Source organism: Gymnogyps californianus, chromosome 1 (genome assembly GCF_018139145.2).
Source record: "Gymnogyps californianus isolate 813 chromosome 1, ASM1813914v2, whole genome shotgun sequence".
NCBI lineage: Eukaryota > Metazoa > Chordata > Aves > Accipitriformes > Cathartidae > Gymnogyps > Gymnogyps californianus.
In genome coordinates this window covers 98,437,571-98,459,268 of record NC_059471.1, presented here as the reverse complement: position 1 = coordinate 98,459,268, position 21,698 = coordinate 98,437,571, and the positions used below count along the sequence as shown (strand labels likewise).

The 21,698-nt window shown below is 39.8% G+C and overlaps 1 protein-coding gene across 3 annotated transcripts; it reads right to left on the bottom strand.

The window, feature by feature from the left end:
* Positions 1–2,425: 2,425 nt before the first annotated feature.
* On the bottom strand, positions 2,426–20,808 carry LOC127026625 (histone H4 transcription factor-like). Of its 3 annotated transcripts, XM_050911975.1 has the most exons (12): positions 20,753–20,808; positions 20,317–20,351; positions 19,334–19,463; positions 18,819–18,978; positions 17,487–17,710; positions 13,414–13,525; positions 9,421–9,573; positions 8,409–8,486; positions 5,574–5,694; positions 4,398–4,536; positions 3,462–3,577; positions 2,426–2,826 (listed from the first exon to the last, which is right to left on the bottom strand). In XM_050911975.1, the coding sequence occupies exons 4-12, from the start codon at positions 18,967–18,969 to the stop codon at positions 2,427–2,429; spliced, it is 1,494 nt and encodes a 497-aa protein (XP_050767932.1). In that variant the 5' UTR covers positions 18,970–18,978; positions 19,334–19,463; positions 20,317–20,351; positions 20,753–20,808; the 3' UTR covers position 2,426. The 3 variants fall into 3 exon arrangements, with proteins under 3 accessions (XP_050767932.1, XP_050767941.1, XP_050767947.1); XM_050911984.1 differs by lacking the exon at positions 19,334–19,463; XM_050911990.1 differs by lacking the exon at positions 2,426–2,826 and having other exon boundaries at positions 3,517–3,575.
* Positions 20,809–21,698: the final 890 nt, after the last annotated feature.

Below are 21,698 nucleotides of genomic sequence, written 5' to 3'. Positions count from 1 at the left end.
AACGCAGCTTGCACTGAAGGCAGCAACCTCCCAATCAGGCAGGCATGGGCATCTGCCCAAAGGAGTAAATTGTTGGATATTGGATTAGAGGCTTCTGGTAAGCTGTTGTAAGAGATCTGGAAAAGGCTCCTCTGTGTTCTGGTTGACTAATACTTTCCATTATAAAGGACTCTTTCTTTGGGAAGGATTAACACCTCTGTTGTTTGTTGCAGGCCTTTGATATTTAGCAGGGGAAATCCCAGAGGCTATAGTGGTACCTATTCATTGCCCAGAGAAACGTGAGTCAGTTTTACTCGTACTGTAAAGTATTAAAAATGCTGGGTCTCCAATTCATGCACAAAGGCAGATTAAAATCAGGCTGCCACCCACATCTGTCTGGCCTGCCCCCACTGCACAGATGGCTCAACTGCTCTTGAACCATCAGCTGAATTGCCACAAATTACAGCCCGGCATGTTTAATAATATGAAAACCTGAGCACAAAGATCTCAGCTGCCTGCAAAGCAGGAACTTTCAAGGCAGGAACAAGGTGGACAGCTATGGAAGGAGATTTTTACAGCCGTCACTTTTAATCAGCCTATATTTGTGACAGGGGTCTTAAATTCCTTTTCTCTCTCTGGCCAAGACTGCTAAACATCGTAGACAACCTGGTCTAGGTTGTTAGGCTGAAGCAGCAGCGAGCGCTGCTGTCTGCACACAGGTGCAGAGTCAGCGGCATTACTTAGGGCTCCCTCCAGCAAGCCCCACTCCCATTCATACTGCAGCTGTAGCAAAATGGCACAGACCCTTCAGTTGGCTCGCTCTCCCCACGCTCTTTGTGACAGCAAATGTAGGAAGCAGAAGGAACAGGTCATGTAAGAGCATAACAGATCCTATGCTGATACCACCTCCTGACCTGTTCCTACCGGCCTTCGTGAGGGCCCTGGGCAGAGCACTGTGCTCTTCCAGCTGTGGGGAAGAGAGGGAACGACTCCTTCCTTCCCCCGGCCCCGCACGCAGGCCTAGCATGGCCTCATAGTCCTCACACACAACAGCGGTCGGCAGTTAGATGATGAGGGGCCAGTTCAGGGGAGACAGTTTCCTACAGAAGATGCACAGTGTAAATCCTCCCAAATAGAAGTGCCCCAGAATCCTTGGGGTCACATGGCAAGCTCACTTCAATTTCAGACAGCCTATTTTTGTTCAAACGATTCCCAGTCTGTCTGATACTCCGTTCTGGTTGGCAAGGGACTCACCTGTGTGCAGGTTGATTGCTTGTCCTGGGCTCTCAGTATCAGTTTGTCTACATAAAGGAATGAACATTCGGTAAGTGGTGTTGATGCAATACTGCTCTCTGTACGCGCTGAAAGTTGCTCTCAAAGTGGCACAGCAAGCCCTTCTCAGAGAACACCTCTGGGTCCTCAAGGGATGCTGGCTTGTAGTAGCTAATACAGGGTAAGTTAGTCTTCTAGCTGACTGTATACTACCTTCCGTGTAGAAGTCTTCCATATTTTAGTTGGAGGGCTCATTCAGTTCTTGTTTTAAAAAATGTTTCAAACATTGTAATTCATTTTTACTGTGATGAAAGATACCTGTCTTTTTATCTATGCCCTTTATACAAGAATCAGATAAGTGTCTTTGCCAAGCACTTTTCCTAACAGGCCAGAATAACTATGGCTATGTGCAATTATTTACGAAAATACAGTTAGGTACGTTTAGCTATGCTGCCAATATCATTCATTTACTTTCTGGTCATTGTACTTGCAGCACCCAACAAAGAACTATAAAATTTCCATTATACCAAATGGTATATAAATCCTAAAGTCAGCTCTATGAACATCTTTAACTGTTTTATTTAGACATAACCTTCTTTTTCATTTAAATGTATTCATTTAACAATACATTGTAGCTTAAAAGTCCATTATAACAATAAAGTCTCTCTAATAACTCTTGAAATAATTTTAAAGTCACTAAGCAAAGCTAAGAAACCTGCCAAAAGTGTAAATTTTTTATATACATCTCACAAGCTGTTATCTGATTTCTAATAAATAACATAGTGGGCTAATAAAAAATGGGATGTTTTGCCTACCAGTTCAAACTGTTTGTCTCATGCATTGGCTCCACACTTTCCCCATAGGCTATGTTTTTTTAATAAATAAATACACACGCACACACATATATGTGCTATATGAATATACAGAACTTAAAAGTTTCTTCTCCAAAAGGCTATAAATGAAAGTATTATATGTGCATGGTATTGTGTGTATCCTGCATATATTCTCTAAGCACATTAGAATAATTTAACCTGAAAGCCGAGAAAACACAGTATTACATACAAGATTTGACAAGGGTAAAAGTGAAGACTTTAAAACAAATTTTGTTTAAAAAAATAAACCTCTTCTGAAGAGGTTTACTTTTCACAGTAAAAATCCACAAAAAGGCTGTTTTTCTAGAAACCTATCTGAATTCCCAAGCCCAGTTCCATTTCTACTAGTTTTTCCTTCATGTTCATTGGTGTGGCTTCATCAACTTTAGCAGAAGTACAACAGTTTTCAAACGGCTGTACAGCAGTCTGAAGTTCAGAATACACAGGCCCTGGCATAGAAGTCTCTGTTTCTACGAGAACATTTTCTCCAGTAGCTTGTGACCATGGCTGAAGCTGTGTGAAAAGTACTTGTACTGTTGAAGTGTCTCTTTCGCAAGAGTCCCCTCCTTCTCTTCCAAAACTATTTTGACTTGGTGGAGACTTACTTGTTACCATCTCATTATTAAGAGCCTGACCTAAACCCATGACAGCATTATATACTGCTAAATTCAAACTCATATGACCTTCGTCATCTTCTTTATATCTAAGGGAATAAAATTGAAAATACTGAAAATACAAGTTACAAACATAGCATTTATAGCAGAAAATAACATCTAATTAGATTGCCAAAACTAAGAATGTCAGCAATTAAAAGATGAACTAGATTGCTATTTATTAGGTGGCACTCAAACAAAAGACACTGTGTGAAGGAACGCCTGCAAGAGGGTTCCAATAAGTAGTTTTTATCAAATATACATAACATAACAGAAAATAAGAGATACCTATTCATAATTACATTTTATTTGCTGGATTTTCTTGTCCCAAAATGGAGAGTATGGCTTGTTTATACTACAGAAGCTGTCGATATATTTATGTACTCTCTTTGGTGGATACAACTTGCAGGGTCAAAAAATTTCTTTCAACAATCTAGGTTACAAGAATTTCACAGCGGTAAAAGCTATAAAAGCAAAAAGACCTTTTTTTTCCTTGGTTTAACCATCTTTACACTAGGTTTTCCATCATGATAGTGAAACCTAAGTAATAAATTGTTTCACGCTCAGAATGTTTAAAACGGAACCAAACTTAAGATAGCATTTAATTAAATATCTGGATCTCTTAAACAAAACGTTTAAAAAAAAAATACTTTATGATCTGAACAAGAATCAACTGGTAACATACCTGAAACGAGAATGACTGCTGAGTTTATGAGCTTTTCGAAGATGTAGGGTCAATGTATAACTCCAGGAGAAACATTTCTGACAGATGTGGCATTTATATTTCAGAATGCCATTACTCTTGGAAAGAAAGAATGTTAGAGTCATTGAAGGCTTGCACGTATATATGACAAAAATTAATCCGTTGTTGAAAAGGGGAAAACCACACTAACTAGCTGAAAACCTTTTTGAAGTTACCTTCCTAAAGCATTTAAAATTTGTGGGTTTTAGAACTTGTCTGATTAAGGAACCCCAGTGAACATGCAAATTCTCTGCATGGGCCATCAGTACTGCAGGTATCTCCAACAGCAGTGTGACACATAGCTTCCACTAAAATATATTCATTTTACAACATAGCAGTGATCATAACTCAGAAAGCTGAAGAAACAGGCAACAAGCGTGCATAAACTATAGCAGCCAAAACTGTATTTTAATGTTGTGGCCAGACTCACCTGATTAAAAGTGATGTAAGCTTTACACACTTTATAGTTTCTCTATTTTCAGGTAACATATTAGTTCTAAGGATGGAGTACCAACATGAGGAGAAAGGTGACATTGGATTTTAATCCCTGAAATATTTTGCTGTTGAGATTAGGATTGGCATGTTCTTTTTTTTCTTTAAAAAAAAAAAAAAAAAAAAAAAGAGGGTGGGTGGCCAGAGTTCAAGACAGTCAGTATGCAACTGCATGCACCTAAGGTAAGCACACAAAATCTACAGGTAAGGATGAGTCAGGTATTTGCATAATACTTGCAAGAGTCCTAGAAATGTGTGCAAATAAATACTTGATCTGATGCAAAAATGAAATATTTCATGAATTCCCAAGAAACTAAACACACATAAATTTGAAACTTTAGTCTCATTTATAGCAATATATTTTATTCTGCTACTTAATATACTTACCACATGTGCTCTCTTGTAATGCTGTCTCAAAGTTCGTAAAGTCCGTGAAGTAAAACCACATCCTTCAACATCACAGCTGTAGGCATCTGAATCATTGTGTGTTTCAACATGTTTATGCAGATCATACGTGTTCTTAAAACTGAAAACAAGGTAAAACAAATAACAGATATAATAGTACAGAGGAGTAGTCTTGTGGTTAATGTTTAGGACTGGGAGGTAGTAATTTTTGGCTCTGACAATGACAAGTGAAAGCGGAATATGTGTAAATCACTTCTCTACCTCAGTTTTTCCACCTGTGAAAAGGGGATAGTAGACATCTCTTTGATGTGCTCTGGATTTCATTTTCCATTCCCTCTTTCTTCCCACACATCCACACCATGCCCAAATCTAGGTAATTTTTCCACAACCATGTGGCGAGGCATCACGCTCTCTTTCTGTTCACATAGAGAAAATTCTTGTCCATTATCGATCAGTCACTTCATCCTCTCTGGTCTAGAAATTCACATTATATCCTTCTGTCCACCCACAGCATGAACACAAAAGTACTTACATATTTGATCACTTTATCCCACTTCCAGCATACAAAGGCTAGACCTCTCATCTTCTCTGGCAAGGTTAAACATAATTTGCCAATGCTTATAGATGCAACTTGGTCTATCACATCACAATGCTGCTTCTTTTTCTCTCTCTTTTTTTTTTTTTTTTAATTTATTTCACTACTGTGTGGCATCATTTGGTGAAAAGAAACCACCACCGAAAAATGAGAGTGCCAGACAGCAGACAGTATAGTAAGCCTGTGGCAGAAAAATCACTCAAAGGAGAAGACTGTGACTCTCCCAGCAAACAGCCAGCAATCGTTTAGAATGGCAAAACCCACAGTTTAAGGCACTACTGCTACACATCTCAACTTGTCATGATGACCATTTTGTAGTACACAGTCTTGCCAAGAAAATTCACCTTTTAACACATCAGTCCTACTTGCACCAGAAGTTCATGAACTACAATGTCTCAGCAGCTGAAAGCAGATGAACAGCAGATGAATCTATTAGATTTCTTCATTGAATAGTTGATTATTTTAGTGGTTGAAAACTTTTCTTTCTTTACTAACTCCTATGTAGAACACTAACGTGGTTCTACAGTTCTGCTCACATAGCTATGAGCCTCAAATTTTCTTACCAGCTCTCACAGAGGTGACAATGGAAAGGACGTTCATCACAGTGTCGGAATCTGATGTGTGCTTTCAGTGAGGAGACACTTGTGCATACTGTGTCACAAAGGGCACATGTAACATGATTAACTAGAAAAGATAGTAGAAAGAAAGATACTTTCAGTTCTGTATCACAGCTTCACCAGGACATTGTCTGCTATGACATATGACAAAAAATGTCTTAAAATATCATATTAAAATTAACAGATTATAATAAATTTGGGAATAAAATATATAGAGAAAAAATGAGATAAAAATGGAATGCAGATGCAATAAAGAGGGTAGTGAAATAATGGTCAATCTTACAATGTTTCAAGTTACTTTCAAAAAATAGATGGTAAGGGAAAAAGATGTAGAGGATCATGTTTCACTCTCTAGGCTCTAACAAAAAGGATGATTATTGTTTTCCCCTTGGCACTTTGGGAGGATTTCTAAAAGGTGGATGTTGTCTGGAGGCCTTGACAGACAAGCACTGGCAAATCTGCTTTTAGTGTTTAAGGTATTACCACTCTTAAAAAGGTGGCAGAAAGAATATGTGTCTGTCCTCCGCCTCCCCATTTCACATTCGGATATATTTGCTTAAGGCATAATGATGCTAGGTGCTTGCGAAGCTGCCAGGCTACGAACTGCAATGGCTGAGACACAGGTTTGCTCTAATGACTCTGGAACTGGGGAGGACCTCTGGCAGATTGGCAGGCAGGACTGTAACATCTTAAGCTGAACAAATGCTTGCTTTACTGCCTATCAATCAGCAACCTGATGAATGCAGTAGGAAAAGTCTCAATAAAGAACTTTTGGATTTAGACAAAATCTGTTATATTTAGGACTTTGAAACAACACATTATCTTATAATCAGCCCAGTGCTTTACAGGTGGCCAAAGAAAAACATGCAGTTGAAATGCTCATGTTTTCTCAAAAAAGGAAGTAAATATAATGCACTGTAACTACTCTGGAATCACTCCCTGCATAGGAACTTTTCTTCATAGTTTGTCTTAAACTAGGAAAAAAATTTTTTTTTTTCCCCCCTCCCTAAAATAAATAGTGTCATGTGGAAAACTAGTCTGGAATAACTTAATCTGCAAAACTGCATCAGTGAAGCTCAGCAGTCTCTTGAAATGGGAGTATCCAACAGTTTACTTAGTTGTCTGGCATGTAAATATGTCCACGTAGGGAGTGATTTTAGAATACCTACAGCATTTACATTCACATCACAGCTTATTTCAGAATAATTTCTTATAGGTAGGCAAGGTCTTTAAAAGAAAATTTCAATATTTATCTATACCAGCAAGCTATTATGAAATACACTGGGGTAAGAATCTGAAAATGTCATGTCTGCACTGGCAGTCTGCACTAACATGCAGACATGTATGCTGCCAGAATTTTTAAAGAAAGCTGAATCATGAACCGGGGAAGTAACTGGCTCTAATATCTGAAGGGATTTAGGTTGTGCCTGAACAGTTGGACCCAGGAATGCCTCCCAGCTCTCTCAGCCAAGTTCACATTGCAGCTGGTTCACTGTGGCTTACTGGGACATGACACAGGTTCACATCATCCTTGTTCCTAGGTCCAACCACCTTGTGATTTTCCCTGGCTATGCAAGCAGAACACAGTCTGAATTATCAGGGGACAAGGACAGCCAGGCACTTTGTACAATTCACAAAGGTTTAAGTGCAGCCAGAGTGACCAGAAACAAATAGTTCAGTTAGCCATGTGCTTTATTTAATATATCAAATCTATCTTAATATGTGTTACGCTTTAATTAAAAAAAAACAAACCAAAAAACCCAGCATATTTATGCTTCATTAGCTAATAAAAAGAAAACAAACAAAAAAAATCTTCATTTGTATTTATTTCCAATTTCTATCCAAAATTACCTTGAGATAAAGGAATAAAACTAATCTAGTAAACAAACCAAAAATAGTTCTATATTTTCTAATATGAAATATAAAAATCAAGATATTTTAGTCAGATGCATGTCAACTATAAAACCATGTAAATACAAACATGGTCAGTCCTGGTAGCTCACAGTAAGCACCAAATCAAATGCATAGTTATTAAGCATCAGTGTGTTGACTTGCAGACAGTGAAAAATCGTGTTTCCTTGAGAATGTAACTAGAAAGTAGAATCTACCCTGACTGAGCAAGTCTGCACAAAGTTACTTGTATGTTTATACAACCTAAATGACTGGTACCCAGGTCTGGCTACATGGTTCAAATATTCCTATTCCCAAAGCAAAGACCCACCCGCCTCTCGGCTTCTGCATTTCCTGTATGTCCAACAGCAATATCACATGTTTCCTTGTACTTAGATGCTGTAGGATTCTTTCCCAGCAAGTCACAGCTGTTGTAGTATAACTTGTGGGAATAATTTGGGGACCTCGGGGAGATTGTGGTTAGGTCAATGAAGGACTACACTATTTCAGTGGGGCTGATTATGCACTGCAAGGTGAGCAGAGTTGCAGCCCAAGCTAAAACATAGCTTTGGCTTTAACCATGTGCCTACTTACAAAAGCAAGTAAACAGAGATGCAAGTGCAGAATAAGCATCTGCACAGGAGCTACTGCAAAATAGAAAAGCCCCTTAAATTTTTTGATCAGAAGGCATGAAGAAGGGAATTTCCATGCTTCAGAGGGACTGGCAACGAAATTCTTGCTTTCCAGCATTTGTAACACAGTTGCCCTAGTTTCCTATATTAATTTTCTTAGCTGATACAATGATACTTATAACTCTGTAGTTTATCAAACCTGTTCTGTACAAGGTGACCTTGAGAAAAGCATGTTTTATTGTAAAAAGCTCTGACTTACCATGTCCCCTCATGTGATCTCGTAGCAGCCTTTCATTGGCAAAATGTTTCTGACAGTTCTGGCAAACAAATATTTGTTCTGAATTTAAATAGAAAATATTTAGTGGCAATACAAATAACTTATGAAAGATTTATTAATTAAGAACCTGTAGCTGCCAGTTTAATGAATAAACTAACACAGCATTGAGACAGTTTCAATATTCTTTTTCATTACCAATACTCTTCAGAAAAAAATTTAGTTTAGGCTTAATGAAAAGGATTGTTTATCAGTAAGTTAATTTTATCCTAAACAGAATAACAAGCTGTTCAAAACACTAACAGTTTGAAATTTGAGCTCTTCTGTCAATTACCTAGAATGCACCTACTTTCCATCACCAGAACATCCACAATTCCTAAATATATCCCAAGAACTTAAAAACAGAAAAAAACCCCACCTCCCTCTTTAACATGCAGGAAAGCATGCCAACTAATACACAGTTCGTTGAGGTAGGGAGTGTTCTGGTGAAGAAAATACTTACTGGAAAAGCAAAGCTGAAGGGAAAAAAAATTGCCTTTTGACCTGAAAGTAGTTAAATGCTCATTGGGATTACGTGCAGAGATTCTGTAATTCAAGCCTGGCTCTTGTGGAGGTTCTCTCTTCAATAATCGAAAGTCTTTCCCATTCACAGGCAGTTTCCCAGTGTCAGTGGAATGTCACGCTGTGCCATGGGCACCAAGGGAAGAGAGGCAGTGCGATGCCACAGCTGCCAAGTGAGTAGCTTTTCTGCTGAAACACAGATCTAAGGGTGTTCTGTTGCTCACTTTCATTACCCTAATTCATCAGACATGCAAAGTCAAGAGAACTTCTATGCTTTATGAAAACAACTGCCTTCCTGGAGTAAACCCTGCTTTCATGCAATTGACTTATATGAAAAATAGAAATATTTATGAAATTACATGTGCACATTATCACAAAGCACCTTAAATGAAAATCTCTTAGAAATATAAACAGGAATAAGAGCATATCGACTTACTATCTTCTGAAACTTGTCTCTTTGCATGATCAAAAAACTTAGTGGTATTGGAGAACATTCCTCCACAAGTAGGACATGCTACAACTCTTTCTTGTGTGTGGGTTCTTAAATGATCCCATAGCTTATGCTTTCCTTTAAAGACGCCTAAACAATCTAAACCAAACAGAAAAAAAAGCTGCGCATGAGTACTGTACTCTTTCTTATGTAGAAACAGAAAAGGCTGTTACATACTTATGTCTGTTGTATTTTTAGAAACACACAAAAAGCTGCTTCTAGGGGAAAAAAAAAATCAGACTGGTACTATTACAAACATCATGTGACATTTAACCCTGCAAATATCCATGCCAAAGCCAGATTATTTGTCAGTAATCAGAATTCTTCAAGATATGTTGGCCATGTGTCTCTTACAGAAAATTTAGTTTTGAATCAGCAGAGAGCATGCTGCTATACTCTCCACCCTCATGTGTCAAAGTTTTTGACCTGATGTGTGCTCATACAGTAGAACAGAGATAACATTCATTACTATTTCTGTTGCCTACCCCCCCATCACAGAACTCCAGCAATCTTCATGGTCTCTGGAGAACCAGGAGAACAAGATGGGGTAGTGAATACATGTCAACTGTACATCTCCAAGAACTCTGCTTACTGAACTCTTTTTTTTTTTTTTTTTTTTATCTTCACATTTTCTGTCTTTACATACACATTCACATAGTGGTTAACCACAAGCAATCAGCTATCCACCAAACAATCTTTGCATATAAATAGCTATGTCCTCAGATCTCCTGAGCTCAGGAACAGTCTGGTACTGTGGACACAGTGCAAGTTTTAACAGCACAAGTAGAAAGCTCTGGCTATTGAGATGTGACAAATAAGGGGAAAATCCCTAGTAGGTTAATGTATTGGTGTAAATAGAGCTAAAGAACTACTTTCAGGAGAAAACTTCAGACAAATGTGAAGGAATAGCCTACCCTCTCACATAAGGAGAAGCAGCCACGAGTCTCTCTCATCTACCCAACAAAGATAACAGCTATGCAGAAAGCTACCTTTTTAGAAAGGTGAAATAATAGCCTGGACCCAATCAAAGACTCTTAAGAATCAAGAGGACTAAATTTAAATTCAGGAGCAAGAGGTAGGGAAAGATAAAATATTCTTTTGTGGATGATGCATGATAAGAGTAATCAAGTGAATCAAACTCAACGACAGGTTGGATACCTTTAGATCTCAGAAATTAATACATAAAATTCATTTAACAAAAAGGATTTGCCTAGTTCATTTAACCAAGTAGGTGCATCGTGAGTTCCATTTCTACTATTCTTTGGGACATTCTATCAAGTAGAACAAGAAGGTAATAGCCTTGATAACAATCCACATCCACTCCAATGGGTAGAATATAGGCAACTTCCTGGAAAGGAGTTCTGAGCTCCAGATTAACATACTTAGTAAAGGGACAGAACTCTAGACTCATTAAAAGACAAAGGAAATCCTAAAACCTCACTTTGCCTACAATGAAGAAACAGGATCATCAGTGTCTCTTTCACCTCTGCTGTGTACAGGATACTTCTGATCAGGGGCCATAGAAAAAGGACAAGCTTCCATGTCTAGATCAGAAGCTGGAGGACCGATTATTCTTCTAGTGCAACATGAAGATTTCTGTCTCTGTTTAACCCCAAATTAAAAATGTGATACACAGGACATCAGATTGAATCTCTCTCTTACATCCTTCCTTTGTGAACTCTGCCAGGGCCCTGAGTATGCCAACAGCCTCTGGTCGCCCTGACCAGCCTGTAGCCATCTTTCTCTGCGATCCTCCTCTGCAGCCAATTCCACCCCAAACATCTAAGAGTTGCTTGTGATTGAGGTCTGCTCTAATATGGTGATGCTGTTCAAGCTTCAATCACACTTCTGTGAAAACAGCTAAGTTGTGAGAAAGAGCAGTGAGAAGCCTCATCTGGGCCCTCCACTCACCCTGTGCTCTCTGGCTTGGGAGCTGCAGTTACCCACCCCTTGCGCCTCACTGGCCCTGCCTCTGACTTGCTATCTGGACTTCCTGGCTTGACCTCAGTCCTGTCTTGTCACAGCGAACTCGGCTGGTGATCATTAAGCTGTAGCTGACCCTGGCTAGCACCACCAGACCTGCTCTGTTCTTCTTGCTCAGGTTCTGTGAGATTGCACCCTGTCAGTGAGGTCCCTGCCTGCCTATCACCCTTAACTCCCAGTTTGCCTTCCCTTGCAGACCAGCCCACTCTTGCTGGACCCTCACAAATTCAAACCAACTCAGACCACCAGCTAGTAGACTGAGGGTCCCTGGAAAAGACTGATCACTTTCTATCTGTTGTCCCTGTTCCATGACGACTGCTTCCTCACAGAGATGAGACCTTACTGGCCTGTCCTTGCTTGTTAAGTTTGGGGGGGTGAATGAAAAGTTGTCTTTCACTGCCTGGACATTATAAGTCTGCACATAACTTTCAAATGTATACCACGACCCTGAACGTCAAGATCACAGACTACAACAGACCCTGAAAAACCCAGGACCTATTCTTTTGTTCCGAGGCAGGATCAATTATACCTTGGTCTCAAAAGAGGTCTTCTCAGTTCCCCAGTGATAGACAATCTCCACAATTTCAACAGGCAACTGCTACGGTGTTTTAATATACCCAATTAAAAAGGCTTTCCTAACTTATAGCTTGCACCTCTCTTGTTACAACTGAAGCTCATTACTTCTCACCCTTTCTAGCACAGACATGGAGAACAGATGATTTCACTGTTCCTAACAGCAGGGCATTTCTTAAACATATTTGAAGACTTACCATATTCCTTTTCTTCATTTCTGTTCTTTAGGCTACACAGTCAGAGGAGTCCCTTCACCTGTCCTAATGGGCTATATTTTCTAAAGCTACAAGCACACTGATGTGTGATTTTTGTTCCTTGAAGGACTACAGATTCTACACTATCCGGTCACTGGAGTGAGTTCCCCAGCCAAAAAATAGTGCACCTGTCAGCTAATCTCAAGAGGGAAAAGGAACAAAATTATGTCACCTTGCATCTACTGATGGGATTTTGTCGTCATTGCAGTGAATAGCTAACCCAAAAAGTAACTTTAACCCATAAATTGAAAAGACACATATCTGGGGGGTTCACCGAGAGGATTCCAATCAAACCTGGACTTTGTTGACACGTTTTACAAGACATAGCCAAATTGATTGGTTTAACACAAGCACAGAATGATCTGTTCCAGGACCAGACTCCCACAAATTGGCTCATTATTCTTCAGCAGAAAGTCTTTTCTTCTGGAGAGGTTCTGCTCATACACTTCGTAGGTCTGAAGCTGAATGGCATGCACATCAAATGGCAGTCCATAGTTTAGCCCTTACTCAAACAATCAGGGCATCTGCTATGAAAGACTGTTAATGGAATGTGGCTTCTACAATAGAGCCAAGGGCAGAACATCAGCTTTGAAGTCATGACAATAATTTTAACACATGAGGTAGCTAGCAATATAAAGAATGCATTAAAAAATGCTCTCTCTCACCACAAAGTTGAGAAAAACTAGGATGGCAATAGTTGTGCTTCCCTTGATTTGAAGGCAACAGATGAGGGAAAGCAAAGAGTAAGCTCACCATGAAAGATTATTGTGAGGGAGACAACCCTGATCCTGAGTGGTAGAATATAAGCAAAAAGTCTGTTTGAATGGTATATGAACTATCAACCACAGGCAGAATTATGAGAAAACCCAACCCTGTTCAGTACTGGAAATTCTCAACTTAGACTAATTAGGAGTTGAGGGTGTTCAACCCCATGGAAGATAGGAACTATTCTACTTAAATCATGGTGCCTATAAAATAGAACTGTTTCTGCAACTATTTAAGATAAATGAAAAAATATCTGAAGATCTCTCACAAGTTCCTATATAACATATAGGACTAAGTGAATTTTGTAAGAAACACTGCAGTGAAATACTTTTTGAAATAGATTTTTTTTTTTAATATGAACTACCTTTCCAGTGACAATAAACAGCTTTCTTCTGATCTGTAACAGTTTCTTCCTCAGTAGCATAGGCATGAATAGCAACATGTTGATAAAACCACACTGGGTTATTGAAGGTAACCTAAAAACAAAACAGAAGCATGGAGAAGACAAGATAGTTTTGGCAGGAAATCAACTCACAGGAACATAGAATTAAGTGTTTTTAGAAACCAAACAGACACCAGTAAATATTGCAGTAACATTTAATTAACTCACCCCAACACAGAGACAATTACATCACCTACAAAAATGTAGAACATTCTGCAGTATCCACCACACAAACCAGGTCCTGAATTTTCACCTACCATCTAGTAGTTGAAAAGTCTGTCTAGACTAATTGAGTGAATGCTACCCATTCTTTGGGGCAGGGATGTGTCTGTTAATGTATTTCTGTTGATTTATTTCTTTGGTATATTTTTACCTTCTCCCCTCCCTTCACTTCTACCTGCTCCTACTCACGAGAAGGCTATGAGGGCAGTGCAGGTAATTCCAACAGAAATGGGAAGGCTGCACAATGATTAAACTGAATTAGGTGTAATGGACACAGCACTCCACGAGTCAGTACTTATGTGACAAGGGGGACTAAACCTTAATTAGCCTCTGCCTCACTCCACAAAAATCCACACCTGCAGAGTGAAAGCAGACTGCATATTGCATTTTCTTCAAGTAACACAGGGTATCATTCAAGTGCATTCTGTCATCAGCCGCAATTCAAAGTATTCCTCTCAGTTCCAAATAATTTAACCCCTTAACCTCTCTGCTGTGCTGGCACAATTTTGTAAGGCTACTCATTGAATTGGGACAAGGAATTGGTCTGGCTTTCAACCAAATCAAAACACTGGGGAGAGGAAATGGGAAACAGGTGAAACTCCTTAGGCTGATATTGCCACTGCCGATAATGTACAGTTGATTCAAATTTAAACAGCTTTGTGGGTTTTTTTTAAAGAAAAATATATAAATGAAAAAACCTATTTATTTAGTATTACCTGTTTTTAATCATCCTAATCTTAGTAGAGTGGATTAAACAAAGCTGCTAGGCATTCTGTGCAGAACGGAGCATTCACATGAGGAGTTAATGCAGGCAAACTGCTGCATTTTAAATTCATACTCCAACGTATTTCACAATAGCTCCCTCAGGGAGACAAGCCCTTATTTCCTCTGAAGGGCTTGAAACATGATCTGAGAGATCCAAGGTCTTGTGTATATGAAAACACATAGGCATATTAAGGTGAATCAACTAAAAGTATTGACCTAGACAGTGATGGAAAACCTCTTCACTTCTTAATCAGAGTGACCATATGGGAGTTAAACCCATTTTAATTTGTTGGCACCATCTCTTTAAGTGTTTTGCCGGACCTTTCTTGAGTATTTCTTTATATGTAAATAGGAGAGAAGTTTTTGGGGCTGTTGCCTGAGTCAGAAGCTTTACCTTTGGGGAAACTGAATCTGACACAGTAGGAGGCACCACAAGTGTCGGGGGAAGCTGTATGGGTGATTTTCAAAGAGCATTATATTCATAACTGTGGGAACATATTTGCAGGAGGGTGGGAAAGGTAAGCAGTTTTCCCTGCCCTCAAAGTTCTCCTCTTTCACAGTGTGCCCTACCCCACCTCCTGGGTCTAGTCTAGCCTGCCTACTAAGTTGGGAAACATTCTTTTAATTAATAAAATTCACAACATAGTTTGAACTTGAAAAAACATGTATAAAAAGATTTAGCGAAATGCTATGGACTAAAGGATTCCATCAGCCAAAACTGCCCACTTACAGAAGAAAAATCTTCCCGTTAATTGATTTCATGTTCCATTTTTCATTTATGTTTTTTAAGCATGTTTTTCAAAAGGCTGTGCTTACTGGCAGATGCAGCAAAATCAAATTCTGAGGGCTTTGAAGTTTTTCTGAACCTCTTAATTTTTAAAATAGACAGACCAATCATGACAGTATGCGAGTAAAGACTGATTAGTACGCATTAAAAAGCATTAATAACAAAAATAACTACTGTGAGAAATGTGATTCCCATAAGCTATGGGACATAATGGCAGTAAGACTTGTTTGTAACAATAGTTTGTAATCAAACTATGCAAACAATCCAAAAGTTATCATAAATAGTGCTCTGTATTGTGTGTTTAGGCTTATAGCTTTAAAAAGAAGAGAATGGGGTACTTCCATGCATAATCCACTAGTAAATAAAAGCCTTTATTTACAGAGATAGAGTTTCTCACAGATTGACTTAACAGAATTACCTCTCTCTATAAACTTCACTCTCAGATTTCTATGTCATTCCTTATTTCATGTAAAGAAAAATTAATGAAAAGAGAGGTATCAAAGCATTACATGAGTACAGATATTCTAAATTCAGAGCCAAAAGAGCCAAATGGATATTTCTAGACATTCTGTCCAGTAATAACATACAGATGAGGAGGCACTCACCTTTTATACATGCTATGGCACAAACAATCTTTAAGCTGAAATGTTAAGAGGAAACTGGAAATAACTTCAGACCTAGTAAGGAGAAGGTTAGCAAAGCAAAGCATGGACTGTAACTACCATCAGAAAACAAAAGTAATTTCACTCCATCGCTGCAGTATATTTACTCAAACATCACACTGATTCTAATTCAACAATGTGATGCATGGGAGGGATACAATACCTGTGTAAAGCACCACCAGTCTGACATTCCCTTGCATGGAAATATTTTTATCCTTATTAGTATTTGTTTATAACCTCAAAAAGCATAGTTTATGTCATTAATTTTATCACAACTTTGATATGAAAAGATCATAGATAATAGAGAAATAGGATTTAAGGATGATAACCCATGAATCATTAAAGGGCCTAGAGAGACATAAGGAAAAAAGGATCAAAGGCCTTTGAAAAACTTTAAAGTTTTTGTTTTGATTTGTAGTTCAACATTACTAAACCTACATCAGATTTGCCCATATGGGTTTTGCAAAATTGTTTAGTTTTACAGTTTTTCTGATTTCCACAGTACAACTCATTTCAGTTGTTTCTTCTTCGCCAATATTTTATTTGCTTTCAGTTATATCACTTAAATGAAACAAAAAAACCTCATACAACATGAAAAAATTAATGTAGACCAGATAGACAATTTTCCTGCACTACTACTTTCTCTAAAAACTATCTTGCTCAACTGTTACACAAAAGGAGATGGTAAGAAAACGTCATCTGCAAGGCATCACACTTGTGGATGCAAAGGTAATGCTCACTAGCCATAAATAACAGCTGAGGTTCTGAGGCCAACAGTGACAGAGAAAGTGCTTCCCTATAATGTCATATCAATATGAAGCCACTTTTGATCAGGAATGAACATCTCCAAGGAGCAGAAAAAAATTTATATAGGCAGCACTATTTATGTTAACATTGTCAAAAAAAAGATAGCAACTGCTAATCATCTTGGTTTACTTGACACAGAAATAGCACAGTCAAAACAGAATGGATAATGATTTTATTTAATACAGGACACCAAAAAGTGGTCAAGATACAAACCATTTTTAGTTGCAACCAATCTTGGCCACATTTGAACATCAGACTTATATGAACAGCCCGTTGCAAATGTCTGATTTCTGTCCCAGTAAAAAAAAAAAAACAACCCAAAAACATTTCCAACTGACCAAGGTAATATCAGATATTCTGTTGCCTTTCTTCAGACAAACAATAAACACTCTAGACCTATCTACAAACTGCCAAGTTCATTAATTTATCATTAAACTGGGTATATTAAAGTTTTGCATATATACTCTTAAAACACAAGAGAAAGTTGCATCTTTGTCAAAAAGATCATTTTAGTCACCACAAAGACAAAGAAAATTTGAATTCGAGGTCGCGGATGTTATGCAACTATGTTTTTTACATTTTCATGAATGCTACCATAATAATTACCGTGTATTAGTTACAAAGATAGTGGGAAACATTGTTCAGAGGTAAGATTGAGCAAAAATTCCCAATAGTGAGTCAAATCCAAAGAATGCTAAGGTAAAGTTAGGAAAGGAAAAAAAAATGGCAATATCTCAATGTATTTCACTTACATCACAATTCTCCCAATGGCAAACAAACTCCTCCGAAGTCTTTGGTAACTGATGCCAGCTACGGCTGTTCTGCAAACACGCTGGCAAATCATGGTGCAATGTCCGTAACTGGGAGCCTATGAATTTCAGTTTGGTGTGGTAAGTGTGAAAATTGACATGTGTTATCAGCTCTCTGGGATTTTTTGCCCCAAATTCACAACTTCTCCACCAACACCGGTACTGCTCTAAAGACAAGAAAGAAGTAACAGTTTACAGAACACTGCATGAAATCTGCAACTGTGTGCCACAACAGTGAGAATGCCAATAGTACTTACATTTGTAATAACTTCACAATCTGTAAGTAACCTTAGCAATTACCAGCTTCTCTGCTATCTACTGATAATGCACTAGACAAAACTTGCAAATCTCAGCGGCAAACAGATTTTCCACTGTCTCACAACTGCAGCAATACTAGAGTGCTCTTAAAACACAACTTTTTGCAGAAAGGCACTTCATAGATTCAATAGGAAAATTTTATAAAAATAAGTATTTTCTTAGGTATATACTATGACGCTCTTCAGCTTACGTCACAGAGACATTGTTAATGTTGGTCCAATTCTACTTTTTTCACCTTTAATTAAAACTCATTCACCTTTAATTAAAATGTCTACACCTGTAATTACACTTGATTACAGTGTTAAGAATAAAGAGCAGGATACACAAGAGCCAAAATAGCTATATTAAAAAGTCTAGTATATTATTGCTATTACATCCACAGAGACTGCCTATAATTTTCTGCAGAATCAGATTTTTTGTTTTCCTTTTAAGTACATTCAATACTATTAAAAAGATGTAAAATACAATACCCATCATAAAATAACACCAGTGTACGTATCCAAATAAGGCAAATACCGTACAAACAATAAAAGTTTCCATTTTTCTATAAAGATTCATACAAGTGCTACTTTAAAATTAGAATTCTTAAGCAGCAGACCAGTTCCCTGAAAGGGTAGAACTCTGCCATTCAAAAACAATTTGCTACAATCTGTTTTAGACAATTGTACCTGCTGAGGCCCTAATCTTAGGAAAAAAAAATCCTCAGCAGAAGTTCTCATGACATCACCTCTCCAGTCTCTTTCCATATTAGTAATAGCTATCAATACAAACAAACAAAAATCCAGGACAATCAGATATGAAGCAAAAAGCAGGTATGAGCCCTTGTCTAAGGGCTTCACGCAGCTGGGCCTTAGAAAAGCTAAGGTGCAGGTGAACTGAAGTCAGTATTATTTTCTAGGCTAGGAATAATCTTCCAAACTGCAAAGTAATCCACATGACACATGAGACATAAATGACCTGCTGTTTCCAGGGGGTGCTGTAGGTAATCTTCCAAGTGTTCCGCAATATGATTACAAAATTCCTCCATGCATTTCCCTACAAAGCAGCATTCTTTCCATTCACATGGTAATATCAATTCAGCGTTCTTAAATTTGCTTCCAGGGGCCATTGCCTAAAACTTTTAGAAGTACAGAGAAGTGTTAGTTATCACATTACATTTCTGTAAATTTCTCTTGTAAAAATAGCAGTTAAGATTATAGGCTCACAGATCACATGAACAGGTTTCTGGTTTTTTTTTCTTTTTTTTTTTTTTTTTAATTACTGGATACGTTATTTTAAGAATCTAAGGCCATATTTTGCAGACATTTACACCTTGACAGAAGCCACAAGTTGTAACATTTTCATTACAACCATACAGTAAGAGTCCTATGATCACCATCCCAAATATCTGCTGAGGATGCCTGTATTGTAATTTAACACCACAGCAGTACTGTAAGACCTCTTTCCACACAGAAAGCCAAAGTAACCATTACCAAGAGTGCAATTCCACCGTCACTTTAGCGTGACATCAGTGTGGGCTCCCACTGAACAGGGCTGGTTCCATCCGCCCCTTCTTGTTCTTCTCAAAATCCAGCTCTGGAATTGGCACAGCCAGCCACTAAACTGATGAGAAAACAGATCCAACTGAAAGCTAATTCTTGGGGGGAATGATAGGCAGATGGCTAAATCAGTTTTCTGCTCAACTGGATGAATGCTTGTATCAGTACAAAGGAAGCAACAGGAATATAAACCAAGGAGAAATAGTTCCACTGTTTTTTCATGACTCTGAACAGATACAACAATAGCAAGCTTTATTGAAAACTATTGGCCTGTTCTCAGTGGTTTTCCACCCCCTTACTCTTCCCTGTGTTACTAGCTTCAAAGATCTGCCAGTTCAGCTGCTCAGAGGACCACTCCCTAACTTGCATTATTCCTAGCAATCTGGATTAGTTTTAAGAGTTTAAATAGCCTCCAAGCAGATCAGCTGATGGATTTCAGTCAGCAGCAGACTTTGGAAGGAGGATGGTAACAAGCAGCTGGGAGGAGGTTCTTCATTTTCTCATCAACATGTACAGACCTGGAAGACAAACTCTGTCCAATAGCCTAAAGCATCAGTATAAAAGTCTGATGGTGTCTTCCCGGATGCTCTTACCGATTCTATTGATTAAAAGTCAGGCGCTGACATAACACTGGGTTAAAAAAGAATAGTGTGCAAGTGGAAAAGCGTGTGGGAATCAGTATGCCAACTCAATGGTCTTAAGCAGACACTGTCAACATAACTGGCAGTATCTTTGTGCTTCCCGCTACTAAAAATACCAATTTGGAAGCATTCCCCCACCAGTAAATTAATTACCAGAAAGCTTCGGAGAGAACTGATCATCTTAGGTTGCAAGCGGGACTCTTCTCACATTGTAACAGTTTAATCTAAACTGCTACAACCAACCCTTTTATTTCACCAGTGCCCCATCTTACTGACCTGAAGCAGGAAATGCTGGCATCCCTGAAGACAGACTGAAAGGTAACAAGACTACCATTTATACTACACATTAAATAATCCATTGTCAAGTACTTTATTAAAGTTATTCCAGACACAGCATTAATACTACTGGAGCAAAATATTTCAAGTTGTAATTATTCTAATTGACCAATGCCGGTATCCACTATATCCTAACAAGCAGAGCAGACTAGAGGCAAAAATGACCAGAGGGAAAACTCTGGGAGCGACCTTGAAATCCTCCCGTCCATAACGACACGGACCCTCAGTGCCTCCCCCTTCTCCCCGCTGCCTCTACACCCCACCTCAGCCGCCCACGGCCCCCTTCCCACTCCGTTGTCTCTACGCCCCACTTCAGCCGCCTACCAGATCCCTCGCTATCTCTACACCCCCACCTCAGCCGCCCTTAGCTGCTTACGGCCGGGGGACGCGCGGGAACGCAGGCCTCACCCGGGCGGAGAGGCTCTCCACACGCCTGACCGGCGGCACTAACCCACCCCGGGGGACGGGGGGACGAGGGGGGGGGCTGCAGGGCGAGACAGGTATGAACGCGCACCTGCGCCAGCCGCAGGTGTGCGCATGCGCAGAAGCCGTACCGAGCGCGGGTGAGCGGGTTAGGCTCTCCCCTCACAGCCAGGAGGGAAGGGCCGCGCGCGGGCCGCCGCCATCCTTCTCCTCCGAGCGAAGGCGGAGCGGTGGCCGAGCCAGGCCACCTTCGGCGCCTCTCAGCCTCGCTGCCGAGCCCCGCGTTTCCACAGCGCTCCCCTTCCGCGGGTAGAGCCGTGGGTTGCCCCGCGGTGACAAAGCCCATGGTTTTACCCGAGGCCAGAGTCAGTGCGCGCGGGTGCGGCCCGTCGGCCGTTAACGGCCGCGGCGGTGATCCGACCCCCGCTGCCGCGCTGTGCGGGGGCAGCCCCGGAGGTTTATTTCCCCGTTTTCAAACTCTTCCCCTGTTGAGATGTTTCCCAAACCCGAGGGGTGCCCGGTGTGGGGCCGGGCAGTGGCCGGCGGGAGGCGGTGCAGGTGGCTGTGTGTGCAGGTGTGTAGGCACGGGTGGTGGGGACGCGCCTTCGCTGGACTCGATCCATTTTGCATCCTTTGTGGTGCAGGCTAACGAGGCCCCACAGCTCATGGAGTCCCCCGGTTTCAGAGGGCCTCGGCGGTGGAAAAGTGGCATTACTCGCAGGGCCCCTGGGAGAGCCATCAGGCTGCATCTGGGGTGCAGGCCCCCGTTTCTGGTGCTGGAGCCAAGGCTGAACTGCCAGCTCACGAGCAGGAATGGGGGAGCTGCGGGTGGGAGGCAAATGTCCAGAGGAGAAGGGAAGCAGGCAATGGGTTGCGAAGGCATTTAGGGTGGTTAAAAC

Excerpts from the sequence above, each read along its gene's own strand:
- LOC127026625 (XM_050911975.1), bottom strand. The coding sequence starts at position 18,969 with ATGGCCCCTGGAAGCAAATTTAAGAACGCTGAATTGATATTACCATGT. Across the intron at positions 17,711-18,818 it reads GCACCCCCTGGAAACAGCAG|AGCAGTACCGGTGTTGGTGG; the intron begins GTCATTTATGTC and ends TCTTGTCTTTAG. Across the intron at positions 3,578-4,397 it reads ATTACAAGAGAGCACATGTG|AGTAATGGCATTCTGAAATA; the intron begins GTAAGTATATTA and ends TTTCTTTCCAAG.